Raw genomic sequence first — 20,449 nt, 5'->3', positions numbered from 1 at the left:
TCCCTGAAGAGAACCTTAGCCCAATCATCAACAGTCCAATCTTTGTGATCCCAGCAAAGAGTAACCGGCTTTCCTCTGCCTTTCGTTGATGAAAGGTTCTTCCCGCCCTGTGTGACTTCAGACCAGCTTCAAGAAGTCGGTGTCAAACCATCCTTGCCAAACAAGTGTCATTTCTTCCCAGGGTTCACTCTTTTTTAAGGTCCCTGGAGGTCTGAGGACGATTCCTGTCACAGGAACAGATGAATGACGGTCATCTGGTGGGTAGAAAGACGTTTCCTGCCACAACCAGCTGGCAGTTTGGTAGTGCCATGTTGGGCTTGTTTTTCCTTGGTGTAATGAATGGCTGTCTTGGAGATCTTCAGTTTTTTGGCTACCTGTCTCTCACTCATTCCAATTTCTGGCAGTGCCAAGATGGCTGTCTTTGTGGCTTCACATAATTCTTTTGTTTTAGGCGTTATGTGAGAGCTGACAACTTCTGAGTTGTGCTACGGCTTGAATGTCAGCAGGAAACCACTCGAGTGCAGCTGGTGACATGAAATGGCATCTTATAAACCTTGGGAATACAACTAAGCTTAAACATGTGTATTAGAACATAAAGTATGATAGAATCAGCTGCATTTTTGCCGTGTTCATTGTATGCTTCAGGTAATACACCTTTAGTGGTACCAGGCATTAAAATGAACAAGAAATTGAAGAAAACAAGGGTGGTCTAATATCATTTTTTCGTGACTGTATATCAGCTTCCTTTGTCTTTGCTATGATTGTCTATATTTTTCCAGAATTACACCCCAAAAATGCAGTTATTATGAGTACCTTTGTCAGTTAGTTATTGTGTTTTGTCCACACGGACTTAAAATACCCCAAAAATACTGTTGGAACATTTGTTAGACATGAACATAACTTCTTACAGTTCTGCACTGCAAACACAAAGCTTTGTCTTCTGTCTCAAACTCGACAGAGTCTGCTACAAAAGAAAATGTTCCTTTGCTAACACTAAGCTCAAGGTTTCTGTGAGTATATGTCCAAAAGAATTCTTTGGAAAGGAGTGACGATTTACCAAAGGCCATTATATAATGGAAAAAAAACATGCAACGGACATCATCTTCTGTCTCGCCTGTGTTACATAAGACTCTACGCTCCAGCTCTGTTTTTTATGAGGCGGTATGCTCATAATTTAGAAATGTGGTCTTGGGTCACTGGATGAAGATACAAAAACTTGCAAAAGCTGAGTGAAAACATTGCAAGAGCCAAAGCAAGTTTCTCCAGGCGTGCAAAACCAGATTTGTCTTCAGAATGTGAGACGTTGTGGTTTGGGCTAATTCTTGTTGTCTTTCCTCTGTGGTGGCTTTCTTTCTCTGTCATTGTTTAGCCATTCACAGCAGACAAGTTGCAAATATAGCTTCCTATCTTGATTGTGAGGGATTAGGACAAAAGCACGGTCTTTACTATTGCACCAAATGGATGAACCACTTTCAGAAACAAACAAAATTAAAGCAGCGCTGTAAATCTCCTGATGCAAGGTCGCGTCATCTATGTCAGTTACCCGTAAAGATAATAAAATTGCCACCAAATAAGTAAAATTGCCTCCTCTGTTAATTGTATAGCAGTATTTATGTGTTCTGTGTTGATTTTCCCTTTAACCAACTTGCTTAAAGGCCCCTCAGTGACAGTTGTTACCCGTTTGCTTTCTTCAACTGGATTTTTTTCATTTAGGTGGCGGAATAGAATAAAGAGCTCACAGTCAGAGCTTAACTTGATTAATGAGCCAAAGTATTGAGTGTCTCTTGGCCAAATGTACTGAAAAGATCAAAAGTAGTTCAAGGAAATGAGAAGAGGGTACAATAATAGTCAAATCTTTTATCTATCATTCCCAGAAGAGCAGTTGAGGACAAGATAATTACACCATATGTAGCCAGAGTGCTGTAAAAACCTTTCACTTCCCCTTTCACAAAGTTTTTTTTAATTCCCTGTGGAAAGATGTGAATCCATCCAGCTCATTTTTTGACTGGTCACATTTCCAAGTGTTGTCAGTCAGATGAACATTAGCTGAAGTGCTGGGGTACACAGGCTGCACGGTGTTTAGTGGTGTGAAACTGAAGTCTGTGACAGTGGACCGTCTTTCTACTGGGACTGCAAACAGACAGACAGTTAGACACTTAGCTTAATCCTCTGTTTGACAGCAGCTCCGTTCAGATGTATTTCAAGTTACTCACTAAGCGGTGAGAACATCTGACAGCGAGGCAGCCTCAGCTTCAGGATGACACTCCACACGGGAGGCCCACGAATCAGGAGAACATACCCAGGGCTGTCGGTAATAAGGAGACACAGCTCAACCAGATCAGTGACCCCTAGAGTCCCTATATTATCAGAGTACCGACAACTGGGGATTTGAAGCAATTTTGTTTGCATTCACTCAATATGGGACGCGCAGGGCGAGGTGCACATTCACGAAAACTAGCTATTTGTGGATTGTTTACTGTTTTCAAGACATGTTTTGGACAAAATATTTTACTGGCTTGTTTTGTCTGGATGTCCAAGGTTGGATTATGGCCGTTTTTTGTGGAATATTTTCATCTGTGACTAGTTTTGAGCCTTCAAAGGTGAGTTGTGCTGTTTACGTTATTTGCTGTTTGTTGGACAAATGTGTTTATATTACCCGCTGTGGTAATCACATCTGAAAGTGGTTTATACCGGCGGATTCATGAGAATCTAAGCTTTCCATGGGTGTATAATGTTTCTATCATCGAGTTTGCAGCTTCGGTCAATTTAGTAAAATACGTTTTCCCATCCGCCTGTACGGTGCTGCAGCCGTTAGCATATGGCTAACAGCATCCTCATGCTAACAGCGGCTAACAGCCCAGAAACAGGTGAACAACACGGAGCCTGTTCGGGTCATATGAGGCTGATAAGTGACTGCAGGTTGGACGGAAAACAGAAAATAGGAAACAGAAAACTGTCAGCTGTTTGTTGAATTGGAAATCATGTGAATGAACAGGGAGGCTGTTGTCGAAGCTCAGATTATACAACCATGGAAAGCTTACGGGCCGCTGAAGTTTAACAGGGTAACCCGTTAAACTTCAGCGGCCCGTATTTCATGCATCTCCATGCATGAAAATGGTCAAAGTCAAAATAACCACAACTGCCTAAAATCACATAAAAACTTTTCTATCTGTCATTCACCCATACATCATAACATGAAAGTACATACATGGGACTAACCTGGCACAAAAACTATGATGAAGTCGGTTTCCATCCCACTCTCTGGACTTTATTTTCCCACAGTTTCATTCTTTCACTACTCCTGGGAAATCTAAACATGTGTAATCCCTTCTCCGATCGATTTGTGCACCCAAAGGCACAACAGCCCGTCATTTTTCAGGTATTTATGAAGCCAAAAAAGACCTAGAATTACTCTGCGGTGTAAACAACGTCAACAGGCATAGCCGGCGTTCATGAATTGGAAACAAAATGGCTCCTATAGATCACGTGACCAAAATTTTTTGGACCAGTCATGTCGATACTCTGATAATATAGGGACTCTAGTGACCCCCACCCAGGGCTGCCCCCTGCAGTACAGGGGCCACGAGAGCAGGTGGGGGTACAAGTGGTAGCGGTTTTAGAAAAACAGCTAAATCCCAGTGAGGCTGCCTGGTAAAAACAGGTTTATGATAAAGTTTACAAACTCTGAATGCAGCTGACGGGTAGCTCTTGAGTATCTTAAAAAAGCAGAAAAAATGTTTTAAATATGCTATTAAAAATCTATCGAATCAACTTTTACACTATATGCTGTGCTTGAGTGTCATTAAAACTAGTCAGGAAGCAAACAGAGAAGTCTAAAAAATTAGCTTCAAGTGTGAGGTGAATTGATGAAATAGATATATAAACATAACAAACAGCTGAAATAGTAAAAGTAATGGACAAAGAAATGAGCCCGAAAGCAACACTGACAGATAAATGATTGAAACAATGAACTAAAAGTGATGAATAAACCGTTGGAGCAGCTGAATGTGGTGTGTAGAAGTAATATATGGATGTTTTAAGCACTTTCAGCTTTACTTGCAGGTTTAGTTTAGAGCTGCATTTTCGTTGTGTGTTGGTTTATTTTTATGGTATTTTCACTGAAAATGAAGATTTTCCCGAAGCTGCTGATGATGGCACTTTTTTTGCCGGTCGTGAATTAGATTTCAAAACAGAATGAGGGTAAGAAAATGACATGGCTTAATGGTCAAACCATGTCTTCTACACTACCAGTCAAAAGTTTGGACACACCTTCTCAAAACTATGAATGAACACATATGGAATAATGCAGTAAACACAAAGTGTCAAATAAGTCAAAACATGTTTTATATTTTAGATTCTTCAAAATAGCCACCCTTTGCTTTTATGACAACTTTGCACGCTCTTGGCCTTCTCTCCATGAGCTTCATGAGGTAGAAGGTAGGAGTTCCCAAGATGCTGAGCACTTGTTGGCTCTTTTGTCTTCAGTCTGCGGTCCATCTCATCCCCAACCATCTGGATTGGGTTTAGGTCAGGTGACTGTGGAGGCCAGGTGATCTGACGCAGCACTTCATCATCTCCTTCTTGGTCAGATAGTCTTTCCACAGCCTGGCGGTGTGTTTGGGTTTGTTGTTCTGTTGGAAATTAAATGATGGTCCAACTGAACGCAAACCGGAAGGGAAGGCATGTCGCTGCAGGATGCTGTGGTAGCCATGGTGGTTCAGTGTGTCTTCAGTTTTGAATATATCTCCAACAGTGTCACCAGCAAAGCACCCCCACACCATCACACCTCCTCCTCCATGCTTCACGGTGAGAACCATGCATGTAGAGACCATCCGTTCACCTTTTCTGGTCTCACAAAGACATGGTGGAACCAAAGATCTCAAATTTAGACTCATCAGACCAAAGCACAGATTTCCACTGGTCTAATGTCCATTCCTTGTGTTTCTTGGTCCAAACAAACCTCTTCTGCTTGTTACTTTTCCTTAGTAGTGGTTTCTTAGCAGCTATTTGTCCATAAAGGCCTGATTGGTCAGTCAGTCAGAACTCTGTGGCATTTATCTGGGCTCTAATCTGAGGTGCTGTTAACTTGTCATTTCTGAGGCTGGTGACTCAGATGAACTTATCCTCAGCAGCAGAAGTGACTCCTGGTTGTCCTTTTTCTGGGGCGGTCCTCATGTGAGTCAGTTTCGTTGTAGCACTAGATAGTTTTGCACTTGGGGATGCATTCAAAGTTTTTGCAATTTTCTGGACTGACAGACCTTCAGTTCTTAAAATAATGACGGACTGTTGCTCCTCTTTACTTAACTGATTGATTCTTGGCATAATATGGATTCTAACAGTTGTCAAAAGGGGCTGTCAACTGTGTACCAACTTGACTTCTGCACAACACAACTGATGGTCCCAACCCCTTTGAGAAGGCAAGAAATTCCACAAAGAATCTTGACAAGGCACACCTGTGAAGTGAAAACCATTTCAGGTGATTACCTCATGAAGATCATGGAGAGAATGCCAAGAGTTTGCAAAGCTGTCATCAAAGCAAAGGGTGGCTATTTTGAGGAATCTAAAATCTAAAACATCTTCAGAGTTATTTCACAATTGTTTGTTTGCTACAAAATTCCATATAACTTGCTTCATAGTTTTAATGTCTTCAGTATGTATCTACTTTGTAGAAAGCAGTAAAAATAAAGAAAAAACATTGAATAAGAAGGTGTGTCCAAACTTTTGACTGGTAGTGTGTATCAGCTGTTCGAAAAGCCGTTCAGACTGATCTGATATACCTAAGTAGCTTAAGAGGGAACTTTCACAAATGTGCCCATCTCCCAGAAAACTTTTGGGCCTCAGCTGCTGTGGCTACAACTGGGGAGAAAGAAATAAAAGCAACAACTTCTAAAAGCTAATGGATGCTCTAAAACCTTGATCCGTATCAGAACAGCCTCAAGTGAAAATAAAAAAGCCAGAGAAACATCTTCTGTACATACAACTTCAACTGCAAAGCAATACAGCGATGCACACTTTGAAAAATATCCAAGTTATTCACTTGGAAATATAAACTACTGTTCAAAGTTCTGGGGCCACATTCGGCCAAATTTGATCTCAAGTGGACCAGTAAAATCACATCATAATGACCTGTAAGTAAGCACAACTTCAGTTTTTTCCATTTGTTTTAATGCAAAAAAGGTACATTCTGAAAATGCTCACAATTAAGGAATTATCTTTTAACAAAACATTACAAACAAACTGAAATTTCCGAAGAATAATCAGTTCAATTTCAGCAACACATTACAACAATGATTTGCACATTACAACTTCCAGATTAGTGTTTCTACGAAGGACCGTAACATTTAGTCACAGTCATTTTGGTTATAAAGTAAAATACCATGTTGTTCAGTTGCAGATAACAAAAGTCAGACAAAAAATAAATAAATTAACAAAAACAGGGCAAAATGTGGCAAGAAGACACAGTGACAAAAAAAATGGGAAAAGACACAAAATGGCAAAAACGAGACGATAAACAATGAATAAAGCAAAACCCAAAATGGCAAAAAATAAGACAAAAAACACAAGCAAGACCACAAGAAAACAGAAAGCTGCAAAAAATAGAACAAAAACAACAAAAATGACAAAAACACACAAAAAACAACGAATAAACTGAAACAGAACGACAGGAACAAGAAACAAAACAACAAAAATATGAGACAAACGACAAAAACGACAAAAGTCAGACAAAATACAACAAAAACATGATAAAATATGACAAACGTGAGACAAAGCGAAAAAAATATGTGGACAAGCGACACAAGAGCAAGACATCAAAAAAGGCACAAAACGACAAAAACGAGACACAAAGCAACGAATAAACTGAAACTCAGAGTGACAAAAATAAGACAAAAAATGGAAGTAAAACTACAAGAAAACACAAAATAACAAAAACAAGAAACAAAACGACAAAAACGAGACACAAAAGAACAATGAGCAATCTAGTATTTTACTTTATAATGAAAACAACTTGTCAAGGTCCATAAATTATTTTAAATTCATAGTTTTGCAAATTTACATCCTGCAGTAGATGTCTTTTTACAGTTTGCGGGGCGGAAACTACCCTCTGGCAGGCCGCTTTTGGCCCACGGGCCGCATGTTTGACACGTCTGGTCAAGACAAATGACTGTTCTAGCTGTAAATGTTTAATGGAATATCTCCATAGGGGTACAGAGGAACATTTCCAGCAACCATCACTCCTGTGTTCTAATGCTACATTGTGTTAGCTAATGGTGTTGAAAGGCTCATTGATGATTAGAAAACACTTGTGCAGTTATGTTAGCACATGGATAAAAGTGTGAGTTTTCATGGAAAACGTGAAATTGTCTGGGTAACGGTAGTGTAAATACATAAATCAATGAAAACACTGCCTGGTGACTTGTGATTGGAGTTTTATGCAATAGTATCAGAGTAGTGAATGTATACTTCAAAACATAATGCATCGTATATAAATCAAACATTTGCAGTTTGACCTAAAAGCTGCATTTCATTCCAGTAAACTAGTTCCAGGGTCCTGGTATTATATTTGCGAGCTTTCTGTCACACATTGTTAATGTTCGTTTTCTAATTATAAAAGTGAGTTTGATACAAATTAGAAATAAGTGCATGATGATTACTCTCTGTGGTTTTAACTATGGATGTTTTATGTGCTTTTAGAAAAGTCACTGCATTCAAATTGAAGGAGCTGAAATTTAATAACTCCCACGATTCACCTGGAACAAAAACATGCCTTGTGTTCATTTTCTATTAGTACGTCTCCGTTTCCACTTTATCAGCTGTAATTTGCATTTTGCTGTTTCAAGCCAGCCCTCGGCTTTGCCTGAGTTTCCTTCAGGACTGACAGATCATCTCTAGACTTGACTTAAATTTCAGTAATATAACGGAGGAGTGAGAATGGAAGAAAAAAAAACTACAAAGTTGAGTTGGGGTTTTGATCTCAGCTCCAGCGGGGTGTGAAGTCTGACTTCGCCCACAGAGAGGATATTCAAGAATCAAAATAATAGTCTGCCTTGCCCTGGGCCTTTAAACTAATCCCTTTTCTTTTCCTTTCTGCTGAAGCCCTGAGTTTTCGACATTAACACAGTCTGAAGTCAAACAGCTGTCATCATTTCCCCTGTATTCCTCAATGACCAGGCCCACCTAGGGGAAATTAGTAAGTTAGCGGTGGCAGGTTATTTGCTCAACTTGACGCATCTGCTCTGTTATCTGAAGGAAGTGGCAGACTCACCAGTTATTTTCTCTGCCTGAGGACGTTCTGATAGAAACGTGGACAAAATGCAAACCTGGACATTTGAATATGTGACTGGAGATTGTGTTCTTCCCTCTGTGTTTACAGTGATAACATTCTGGTTCTGGATATCTACTTTGAAGCGCTGAACTACGAAACCATCGAACAAAAGAAAGCGTACGAATTGGCAGGCCTTCTGGGTAAGGAAATAGCTGTCAAGTGTTTGCTTGGGAACAGATAATATGCAGTATGCGCCATGACAGATGCTTTTTATCCAAAGTGACAGTCATGTAAGAGCTTGCATTTTTATAATAGGTGCTCAGGTCCCAGAGGAAACAAAGCTGTCTCTTTAATCCAGCTTTTCAACAGCGTATTTGCAAACATCTGGATGATTTCTGTTACATGTCTCACCTGTCAGATGTAAATAAAGATAAAGAAGCAATGCTTCAATGGGGACCTCTCTTACATATAAATGCACTGACATGATCTCTGTTCTGTATTAATCCTTGTTTTGTCCTGTGGATCAAAATTGACCCGGTTTAAAGTTTGAAAATGTGGGAAAAAAATGTATTTTCACTGTGAAGCTTCTGATGTCCACATTTTCAGCATTTTTGGGCAATCTTTGAACATTTTTTGGTGGGAAAAAAAGAAATGTTAAAAATGTTTCTTAAGCACATTCACAAAAAAATCAACCAAAATCCAGTGAAATTTGCTGGATTTTGGTTGATTTTTATGTGAATGTTCTTAAAGAAAACCTTTTAAGTTTTACTGATATATATGTAATCACTTTAGATGCTTTTAGGAATTTTTTTGGACGATAATAGAAGAAAATATTTACAAGAATTTTCTTACCAAATTTGGGGGATTTCTTTGTAAAATCAAACTTTTAAGGGAAACTTTTAAGGAATTATTAGAATTTTCTTCCTGAAGGTTTTGCAAATTTTCAGAAATTTGGGGAAAAAAATTTCTGAGTTTTTGGATTTTTTTCAGACAAGGAAACAATATTTTTTGGTGTCCGTAAATGAGAACAACTGGAGGGTTAAGGTACAATTTCAGCTTTTATTCCGGTCTTTTTAGGTGATATCGGAGGTCAGATGGGTCTCTTCATTGGAGCCAGCATCCTCACCGTTCTTGAACTCTTTGACTATCTATACGAGGTAAAACATCCCCTGTCATCACCAGTACCATCTCCCTTAGATGAAACATTCAGTGCTAGGTAGTTGCTATGATAATTTGTGTGACTGTGCCGTCATGGAATTACTTGCTCGCAAAAAATTGGGTTTTTCAGACAATGCAACCATCTGCACAAGAATGCATGACGAACTCTCTGTCCCTCAGAACCCTGTGCACACGTTTCAGCAGCAGCAACGCTGAATACATTAACATTTTGGATGTATTATGCTTTAGATTAGTCAGGATGTCTCTGTCCATTCTCATTAGGGTAGCTCTGTGCTGCGTGCTTCCTCTAAGTTTCCTCCTCTAGACGTGAAGCCGGCTGGTGTTTTGGGAGTCTGTTAGTCCTTGATTGGACATGTGACTTTGTAAGTTGGACAGACAAAAGCGGCACCTGCTCACGTGCACGATCGATGGAGAATCTCATTGCTAGATACATAAAATCAATCTCATTTACATTCCAGCTTGACTTTTCCCTTTAACGTCAAGTATGTGGGCTTGAGCTATGAATAAACAAAAAAGAAGAGCTCATTTGAATGATCTATAAAAACCAAAAAAACATTGTGAATATTGTGTTTTGATCCCGAAAGGTCAGTAATGGGTGTCCTTGTCTATTTTCAGGTGATCAAATACAAGATGTGCCGATGCATGAAGAAGAAACACAAAGGCCGCAACAACAATGACCGGGGAGCTGTGCTGAGCCTGGATGATGTGAAACGCCATGTCAGTAGGCTGCTGCTAAGTACTTTCACTGTGTCAGACTGCATTGCTTTGACAGGGGCACACTCTCGTCTTTGTCTTCACTGGTCTCAACCGCAGCCATGCCGAAGGAGGATGAAACGGTGGCGGTGGTGGGAGAAAAAGAAAATGAGAACGAGAAGAGACGGATATGGAGGAAGCCAGGGAGAGACAGACTTGAGAGACACGATAGCGAAAAAGTGATTGGGATGAGAGGGAGAGAAAATTGAGAGAGAGAGAGAGAGAGAGAAGTAGAAGAGCGGAAAGTGGCTTGAATTTAATCAAAGCTGGGGGACAGCACCAGCAGGGACAGGCCGGAATTAGAGCTTTGGAAGATGTGACAGCTCACTTATTTCCAAGTGTAAATGAAGCCAGTTCACTTTAATTGTAAGTCAGAGCCCAGCCAGAGAAAAAGAGAAAGATCTGCTCCTCCTCTGATCTGCTCTCCTGACTTACTTGGTAGTCGTCTCTTTCCATCCAGCTTCATTATTTTCATCATTTTTCAGAATATTCCGTTGGAATCTATTTCATCTCCCCTCCTAGCCCAGCTTGTTGCTCATGTCATGTTTTTCTGAGAGCATGTTTATGCGGTGTTCGAGCTTTTCTCCCTCTATTTCAGTGCCTCTTCTGCTGCTGATAGTTCCTCTCCTCTGTCTTTATCTTCCTCTCGACTTTACCTCACCTGCCTCTTCACCTCCTCTCTCTTTTCGCATCTCCTTCTCAGGCTCCTTGCGAGAACCTGCGTACGCCATCGACATATCCTGGCAACATGCTACCTCATCATCCGGGCCAGGGTAACTTTGAAGACTTCACTTGCTGAACAGACCCGGGTGAAGCATCAAAGTGCGTGTTATGCAACCAAAGCCAACCATACAACTAGAACTATCCACCGCAGGGAGGGTGAGGAACTGATAATGAATCTAACAGAGGCACTTTTTACGTTTGAAAAACTGAGGACAACAGACAAATCGAACACGACAAAGAATTTTCACCCAAGGCCAAGTGAAGAGGAAATCCTAAATGTGTATAAAGAAAAAAAAAATCTGTCAATTTTCCAGAGAACATTTCATGCAGCACTCCAAACTTTCTGTGTTTCCCTCTGGAATACTGCCGCAAAGGATGCTCATGGAGAAACCTTGCCAACACGGACCTCTCTTTCAAAAGACAAACAGAAGAAAAAAAATGCAAAGACAAACAAGGGGGGAAATGTACAGTTATCTCACCATAGACAGCAGATCAGAAAAAGAGCCCTCATGCCTTTATATATCACAGCAACACATGATGGTTTCAACACCGGCCTGCTAGCGTGGCAAATGTTCATACCGCTTGCTCCACTGTACATGTAGCAACATCTGTAACGGTTGCAGTGCTTCATAAATCAACAGCTGGACTCTGTGTAGTTTGTACGAGAATGTATCTTTGTTCACAGTGACTGTAGTCGAGTGTGCAGGGAGATATTCAGAGGGGTCCTGGCCGGTGGTAGAGACGCGTCATCTACCTTTTGATCATGTGCTGGTGAAGATTTCAGGTGACATCATGTAAATGCATGCGTGTATTTGTCCAGTGCATGTTTCCTCATGTCATTTCTGATTTTGACTGGTCATATCATATTTTGCGAGTTGTTTTCTAATTACCAAGTTTGCCTCAGTACAACACAGGAAAGGAAAAAAAACGGCGAAATGATACATCCCATATATTCCTGTGTGCGTGTGGACAGAGATTGTTGCGCGTGTGACGAGCCCTCACATGTGTCCTCGGGTGTGAATAGCGCCTGAGCAGGTACGCCGAGAGTGTTTGTTGATTGTGCAAATGGATGAGCTGCGCCTAATTCAATTTCTTATCCCATTTTTTCTTCATTTTTTAATTCTCACGTGTGCCCAACAAGTCGAAGAGTCTTCATTCAGCTTCATTTACTCTTATCTCAGCTGCGGAATGAGGTGAGGTGATGACTTTTTCTTTTTCTTTTTTTCTAGGAGAGTTGATTGCTGGAATCCTTGGAGTTTTGTGGGGCTGTGAATTTTTTCTGTATCTGTGTTCTAGTTGCAAAAGTCTTATCAAAGCACAATACCGCCAGTATGTAGAGGTGATGTAAAAGAAAAAGTATTATTCTTCTTGATATATTGTCATTATATTAATATCGTGTTGATCCGACTGTTTTTCAGTTGTTTTTTTCTTTCATATGAAAACATACTCAGTATTGCCTGATAATCCTGTCTCCATCTTCCAGGTAATAGGCTGGTCTATTTAGTTATCAAAGCGTAAATAAAATGTAAATATCATTTTGGAAAATTGTCTGTCTTCTGAGGTTTTATTCTCATCCGTGGGGTTTCTTTCTGAAAGCCTTGAGTTGTCCATGTGGTTGAGCGGGCAAACAAAAGCAAAGCAATGTATTTTTCAACACCAGATACTGTGCAGATGTTCATTTTTAATCAGGAGGCGCTCTCAAAAAATCAGATTTAGCATTCCACACTTCATCCAAGTCATTCTGTTATCTCTGTTTTTCTCCACTCAACATGTTATCTTGTGTTTTGCTTCATATAACGTTTTTTTATTTGTGCTTAATTAAATCAGCATTAAGGGAAGGGTTTGGGGGCAGGCGTGTGGTATTAAACTAGATATTGCTTATCTACGTCAGCCACTCATTTGTGCTGCGGTTTAACAGCTGCAAGCCACAACATTGGTATTTTGGCGCGCCCCACTCCCCGAAATGTAATTACAGTTTCAGCTGCCGTATGACAAAAGGATGGATGAGAAATATCCTGCACAGCCAATACAAGTTTTATCGAAATTGCCAGTCAGCCGGCAGCCGCACATTCTGGGCGACTTCTCTCGTATTCTACTGTACATCTGGTGCTGCCAACTGCTACACTTAGAAAAGCGGCCGGTGATGCATGACTCTGTGAATATTAGATCCCGGTTATACGACCTAAAACATGGTCTGCCTCCAAAATCATGTTTGTCTTTTGGTCTGCTGCACATCAGTCCACCTCCAGCAGACATGGAGGGTTATTCTAGGACGAAGAGTTTGCTTTTGCCTTATCATTTTTTCATGATTTCTTTTAATAGGAAGTCACTCATCAACGTTGTTCATCAAATGTGAGCGCGCTTCAATTTTTTATTATTCAGAGGAGAAACCTCAGCTGGTAACCAAGTATTAATATAAAAGTGTTAAAGCCTCTGGGAATCAGCTACGACATCTGATGACATTTTTTCCCCCTGTTTTGAATGTCTGAAACGTGATTTTGCCCCCTGATGGTTTTATTATTCTCTGTTGTACCTGCCAAGAAGACAAATTAATCAAGAAATAAAAAGCGATGCTGTTCATTTCCTGCTGGCATTTGTGTCTTTGTCTGAGCGACGCTGTGTGGCTCAGAAGATTGCAGGGAGGGTCAGAATACAGGAGTGCAGCCTGCCAGTGACAGAAATCCTGCAGAAGATGCTTGCTGCATCCTGATAAGGCTCCGGGGCAAAGCAGGTGGGGGTTGTGTAGGAGGTGGCAATACCAGCGGGAGTTCAGACAAACCGAGAATCTCGCCTTAGCACGAGTTCCTCTTGCAGTCGTGTGCTCTTAATTGTAGAGTCTGCTGTGTTGTTAGCAGATACGGGAATCTTGGCAACGGGGTCAGATCGTTGTGCCATCACTCCCTGCCAGATAAAAAGATCAGAGATGGCTGCTCTCTCCTTGCTTTCACCTTGTTGGCTGACACGCAGCCAATCTGAGGACACTAGAAGAGAGAGATGCTCCTTTAATGGAATCTGTCCCAAACTGTCTGTCCTCCTTAAATGACTGTAACACCCTCGGCTGATCACCGTGGCCAACTGGATGTGGTTTACAGGAGGGCCGTTCTCATGCAGGGAACCTCTAATGTTTGCTGTTATGTTTTAATGAGGCTTCTTGTGCTTCTGTTGTCACCCACATCTGACAGTCTGATCTTGCCGTCTGCTGTCACCGAACATGAATTCACGCTCAAGATCTTTTCACATCAGAGGTAATTTCCTCTTAATCCTGTTATCACATCTTATTATCTACACCACTGAGGAGATTATGCTCCTGTTGCACAATTTCTTAATGTGCCGCACAGTGTTCTGTCATTTCAAATACGAACATACACGCGCCCTTAAAATCACTGAGTCAAAGCTGATCCAATTTCGTGTCAGTATACGCCGGATAAGCTTTTGTTCTGGCCCAGTGTTTTGTGTTGTTTTTTAACATTACCCTTGTGCTTTTTTTTTACCTTTATGTCCAAAAACAACAAGAGTATTGTAATTCTGACTCAGTGTTAGAGACAGCCAGCTCAATTTTAATCTTAAATTTGCTGCAAATTTATTGTTAGCAGCACAAAAAAGGCACTTAGGTTAAAGTAACAGACGGTGAAACTTAAGTAATACTAGAGTAGCCTATAGCAGTTAAAGGGGAACTTCGGTTTTTTTTCAACCTGGGGTCTGTTTCCATATGTAATTTCATACATGTCAGAGATGGAGAAATGAATTTTCGACATAGCTCCAGTATTTAGCCAGGCAGGCAGCTTAGCAGCTCAGCTAGCAGCTCAGCTAGCAGCTCGGCCAGCGAAAAGTATGGGGCAGCTGGCCCCCCGCGTCAAAGTCCGCCCAAACGTGCTTTTGCCCCAAACTGACCGGCTCAGATAGTCTCAATGGCTTTGTCCAAAATCGCATACTAACGTACTACTCATACTAAATGTGACGTCAAAATAAGTATGTAGTGCGTTCACACTGGATAGTATGAATAGATTGAGTAGGCGAGAAATACCCGGATGTATACTATATCCGGAAAAATTTTAAGTATGCGCGTTGACCACACTAGTCATACTCAACCGCCCCATAATGCTTTGCGAGCTATCCACCAAAATGCAAGCCTCTGCGGGATATGTGGCCGGACTGCGGCGATTTTTATTTTATTTTATGTGGTTAAGTTGTCATCCTAATCACCCCACAGATTTGAGAAATAGGCGTTTTCTGACCAACGTTTTAAATTTGTCAGACGCCTCACAACGTGCTACTGAATGCTAGCAGCTTGTTGCAGCAGCTCGCTTTGCATACAGAACAAGTAGCAGCTACCTCGAGTAGCCTGCAGCTACAACTGAAACGATTCGCATAATCTGGCTAATAACTGCATGAGGAGTGCCGGCTTGAAATTGCCACATTAATTATGCGACTGTTTGTTAGCGTAAAATTGACCTGAAGCCGGCATTCAGCCGAGATATTTGATAGCCGTACTTCCGGTTTTTGTCGTCAGAGGTTTGAAATGCATTATGGGAAACGGAGTAGTATACTACAGTGTGAACGGTCGGCATTCTAATCATACTTATAGTACATAGTATACAGTATATACTCAATGAGAATGTAGTATGTAGTACGTTAGTATGCGATTTCGGACACAGCCAATGAGTGTCCACAACATACTAGAGATGAGAAATCGCGCGATTTCGGAACGAGATTTGGTTTCTAGCGTCCTGAGATTTGGATACAGACCACAACAAATAGCGATCGCCAGGTAATGTGGAGGTTTTCGTTCACTTCTCATCTCTAGTATGTTGTGGGACACTCATTGAGACTATCTGAGCCGGTCAGTGTGGGGCAAAAGCACGTTAAGGTGGACTTTGATGCGGGGGGGCCAGCTGCCCCATACTTTTTGCTAGCCGAGCTGCTAGCTGAGCTGCTAAGCTGCCTGCCTGGCTAAATACTGGAGCTATGTCGAAAATTCATTTCTCCGTCACTCGCATGTATGAAATTACATATGGAAACAGACCCCAGGCTGAAAAAAATCGAAGTTCCCCTTTAACAGACACAGGATATAAAACCCAGTAAGTACTTTTCCTCGAGTGCAGTGCTTAAATGAGGTTTCTGTACTTTACATCCATTTATTCTACTGTAAATTTTGACTTGACTACATTTGGGAGATAACTTAATTCAAAATGTAATTAAGTAAAAAATTACGATGCATAATCACAGATTGAGGCAGTAAAATGACCAACTTTTAAGTAAGACTTACGCATTAACGCATCATTAATTACAATCTAAAAATAAACTATATCATCCTGAAACGGGTCATTAAGTAAAACCTTGCAGGCAGGACTTGTACTTGTCAGAGCTTTTCTGCTCTGTGCTGTTCCCGCTTTTATTTATGCAGCTGTTCTGAATAATTCTCCACAATCTAAAGGAACATTAGCACTGGGTGATTGTTATACCATGGTTACTGGGTGAAGTTTACCCAAAAAAAGCCATTTTTGACCCCAAGGTTCTTCGTGTGCACTGGATTAATGTGAAGCATATTTCTGGATCTGAACAAATATAATTCTTTAAAGCAGAATTGACGCTCTAGCTTGTGTCTGTCTGCTCGTTCCTGCCTGCATGTCAGATGAGTCACGTTTCTGGTATAAATTTATCCTGTCAGATCTCTCAGTGCAATTAGGAAGCTCAGGCGTTTGTCATAGATAAGGCAGCAGCTGGCTCCTCTGGGCTCCACTTTGCATTCAAGCTTGTTAAGCGGATTAATAATTGTAGTGCGGTCAAGTTTCTCACCACTGAAAGACACTGTATTAGATTTCAGACTTGGGTCTGCTTGATTTGTCCTTTCATTTGTTTAAAGCATGAACCCTTATTCATGTGTTCAGTATCGAAGCTGCCAAGAGGCCTGGAAAGGACAAACCTAATCAACTGCCATCTTACCCGCACAGGATGGAGAATCCCCTCGGGAGATTAGAAGCACAACGCAGCATATCGAATACATTTTAGTCCCATAAATGAGGATTTTAATGCACCACTTTCAAAAAATACACAATATATCCCTCTTGCTCCCTTGCAGGCGCTTACACAAGCTCACTCTGATCAAACACAAGCAGGCCATGCAAACAGATGGCATGCCATGTTTTGTACTGTTGCCGTTCCTTACTAATTGGGAGAAATGTAATGACATCAAAGCTTGGAAACAAGAACATGTTTGATTCTGCAGCTGACTTGCACGACCCCAGACGCTCTGCTCTTACTTGTTGTTGACTTGTTGATACAGCAGCGACTTCAGCAGTTCATCGCCCTCTCTCTGCCCGTCTTTGGATGGAATATAACAGTAATGAAATGCACTCGAGGAAGGTCGCCTTTCAGTTCAAGATCCATCCAGAGGTGCTGTGGATTTAAATCATCTTATTAAACGCGGAAGAAGCAGATTGATTAATTTATGAACCCCTGCTGCGATGAAAGAAGATTGGATTTTTGTGAAAGAAGAACATGTGGTTTGATGTTAGACTTTAGGAAGTTAAAATAAAAGCTCCATATGTTCAAAGCATTTTGTTCACGCTTGGTTCACTTTTAGAGACTTTTTAATCATTAATCCACAGCACCCTCCATCATACTGTAATTTCTGATGTTTCGTGTCCTTTAACTGTTACAACTGCACGCCTCAAATGTTTAACATCCGCTTTGGTAATGATTTGAGAAACCGATGCTGAATATCCACAACTGTACAGTTTCACAGTATTGTGGAGATCTCCTCCCTGCCGCCAAGAGATGCTCAATCAGGGTGGGATCTGGAAAGTTTGGAGGCCAAGTTAATGTCTTAGGTTCTTGGTCGTGTTCCTCGACTTCTTCCTTTTCTGCTTGGAGAGACCACTGGCATTAGACGGCGCCATTATTGTAGAAGAGGCGTGCTTAGTTTGGAACAATGTTTAGGTGGGTGGTAAGTGTCAAAGTAACTTACGCATGAAGGCCAGGATCCAAGGGTCTCCATCAGAATATTGCAGTTTAATCAGTGTTACTCACTTCATTTGTCAGTGCTTTTCGTAATGTGACTGAATGATGTCTTCTGCTTCGCACAGGCGTCAAGCTCATTTTAGTTCAGGGACCACATTCAGCCCTATTTGATCTCAAGTGGGCCAGACCAGTAAAATCACAGCAAAAATAACCTATGAATAAGAAGAACTCCAGCGTTTTCCATTGTTTTAGCGCAAAAAAGTATGGTCTGAAAATGTTCACATTAAAGGAATTATCTTTTCCTAAAGATTATGAACAACCTGAAATTTCTTATGAAAAATAAATTCAATTTCAACAACATTATGATTTAGTTTATCATTTACACATTACAACTTACAGATCCTAGAGTGTCTATAAAGAAACACAACATTTAGTCACAGGTATCTGGAACTCAGTGATGTAGTATTTTACTTAATGATCAAAATTACAAAAGTCAGGCTAAAAGAAGACTAAAACAAGACAAAATATTACAAAAAGCGAGAAACAAAATGACAAAAATGAGACAAGCTACATAAAACGGAACAAAAAAGGGACAAAAAGTTAAAACAACAAAAAAGGACAAATGACAAATATTTGACAAAAAAATGACAAAAGCAAGAAACAAAATGACAAAAAATAGACAACACAAGCAAGACAAAAAATACAAAATGACAAAAAACATACACAAACCAATGAACAAAGTTAAACACAAAATGACAAAAAAAGACAAAAACATAAGCGAGACAAAAAGGAAACACAAAATGACAAAAAACATGAGACAAATGACAAAAGCCAGACATAAAAAGACAAAAAAAACAAGACAAAATATTACAAAAATGAGAGACAAAATGACAAAAGAACAACGAAAAATCTAGTATTTTACTTTATGATTAAAGCAACTTGTCATAGTCGAGAAATTATTTTTAAATTTATAGTTTTACAAATTTACAGTCTGCAGTTAATCTCTTCTCTGTAATTTTTACACTTTACAAAGTCGTCCCGTGGGCTGGATTGGACCCTCTTGAGGGCCGGTTTTGGCCCACGGGCCACATGTTTGACACCCCTGGCTTAGAGTGATCATTCGTGTCTGATGTGTTTTTCCACACAAAAGTTCAACAGTCCTGTTTAAAAAGTCATTAAATGAATGATGAAAGAATCCAGAATAGGTGAATATCCAACATTTTTTTACCCTCAAATACTTTAACTGATCAATCCAGTACATCCCATTTAAAAGCCCATTGTCAGAGTATGTACAGAATTTCCACTTCAGTTATTCTATTTGCTCATGGACTCATTCGACCCTGTAGTGAGGGCCGGTGTGACTGTCTTGTCCTGAAACATTGTTGCTCAGCTGTCCAACAAAAAGCATCTATTATTAATTAATTATTCTGCACAGTGATATAAAAAACCTTATTTTTGCGGAGACTTGCACAACTCTTTTATTTCCCACATACTGTGAAAAACTTATAGCTACTTCATACCATCGGGAGTCAACAGACCATAAAGTCATAAAGTTATCTTCAGCCACAGAAAAACAAGAAGTCAGGAGTCCAACAACAGATCATTAGTTACAGCCATATACAGAATATTAAAAAAATTATTACCTTGACCAACTCAAACAGCATCCTCATTTCTCAAACCATGAATAATTTTAATCTACTGATATTTTATGTAGAACAGCAGTCAAATGGGTCTTTTTCTGAGCTCAGTATTTTCACTTTTAGTACTTTTTTCCAGTACATTTTCCAGATTGTACTGATATACTCTTAATTAGACACTTTGAATGCAGAACTTATCTCAATGGAGCATTCTCATAGTGTCCTTTTTTTTATAGTTTTATATAATTACACAAAATCTGACGATGTTAGAATTTGTTATTCTTCTTCTTCTTTTCCTTTCGGCTTTTCCCTTCCGCGGTCGCCACACCGAATCAATTGCCTCCATCTAACCCTGTCTTCTGCATCCTCCTCTCTCATTGTTAGTGATTGTTAGTGATTTATTCATCTACAAATGTTTTATTATTCAGGGTTTTCCAAGTGATTAGGTAATTTATTACAAATCCTTTGCTCTATTTTAAAAAAAAGTGTTAACCAATAATGTCAGCCAGGGTTGTCTGGGGATTTTACAGTTTTAAAATTATATTAGCTTTCGGACATGGTGAAATCCAGGACCAACTCCTCATTCATCATCATCTTCTTCCCCACTGCCATTATCCTAATAAACAGCTGAGCCATTCCTCCACACCTGAACAATATACAATATACCAACAGATATGTACAGTACTTTTTGCACTCAGAACAGCATCATCATCTGGCAGTTATCATTTTTGCTCAACTGTGTTTATATATTCCTTTCTAGCTTGTAAATATCTGCATATATTGTGTTGTATTTAATTTTATTCTTATTTTTCCCTCTTCTTCTTTCTATAGTTTATTATGTTTTGTTATTATTATTATTATTATTATTATTATTATTATTATTATTATTATTATTATATTTCATTATTCCTAGGGTGACACAACAGCTGAAACC

General features: G+C 40.0%; 1 protein-coding gene across 3 annotated transcripts in view; it reads left to right on the top strand.

Moving 5' to 3' along the window:
* The window catches only part of asic1b (acid-sensing (proton-gated) ion channel 1b), a 195,821-nt gene extending 182,323 nt beyond the window's left edge, over positions 1-13,498 (top strand). For all 3 annotated transcript variants that reach the window (XM_022206773.2, XM_022206771.2, XM_022206772.2), the window contains 4 exons: positions 8,372-8,463; positions 9,341-9,420; positions 10,058-10,159; positions 10,899-13,498. In XM_022206773.2, the coding sequence (XP_022062465.1) occupies positions 8,372-8,463; positions 9,341-9,420; positions 10,058-10,159; positions 10,899-10,994 (370 nt within the window). In that variant the 3' untranslated portion in view covers positions 10,995-13,498. The remainder of the gene's footprint in view (positions 1-8,371; positions 8,464-9,340; positions 9,421-10,057; positions 10,160-10,898) is intronic.
* Positions 13,499-20,449: the final 6,951 nt, after the last annotated feature.

Source organism: Acanthochromis polyacanthus, chromosome 5, assembly GCF_021347895.1.
Source record: "Acanthochromis polyacanthus isolate Apoly-LR-REF ecotype Palm Island chromosome 5, KAUST_Apoly_ChrSc, whole genome shotgun sequence".
Taxonomy (NCBI): domain Eukaryota; kingdom Metazoa; phylum Chordata; class Actinopteri; family Pomacentridae; genus Acanthochromis; species Acanthochromis polyacanthus.
Note: the sequence above shows the minus strand (reverse complement) of the source record. Positions and strands in the feature narration are given on the sequence as shown.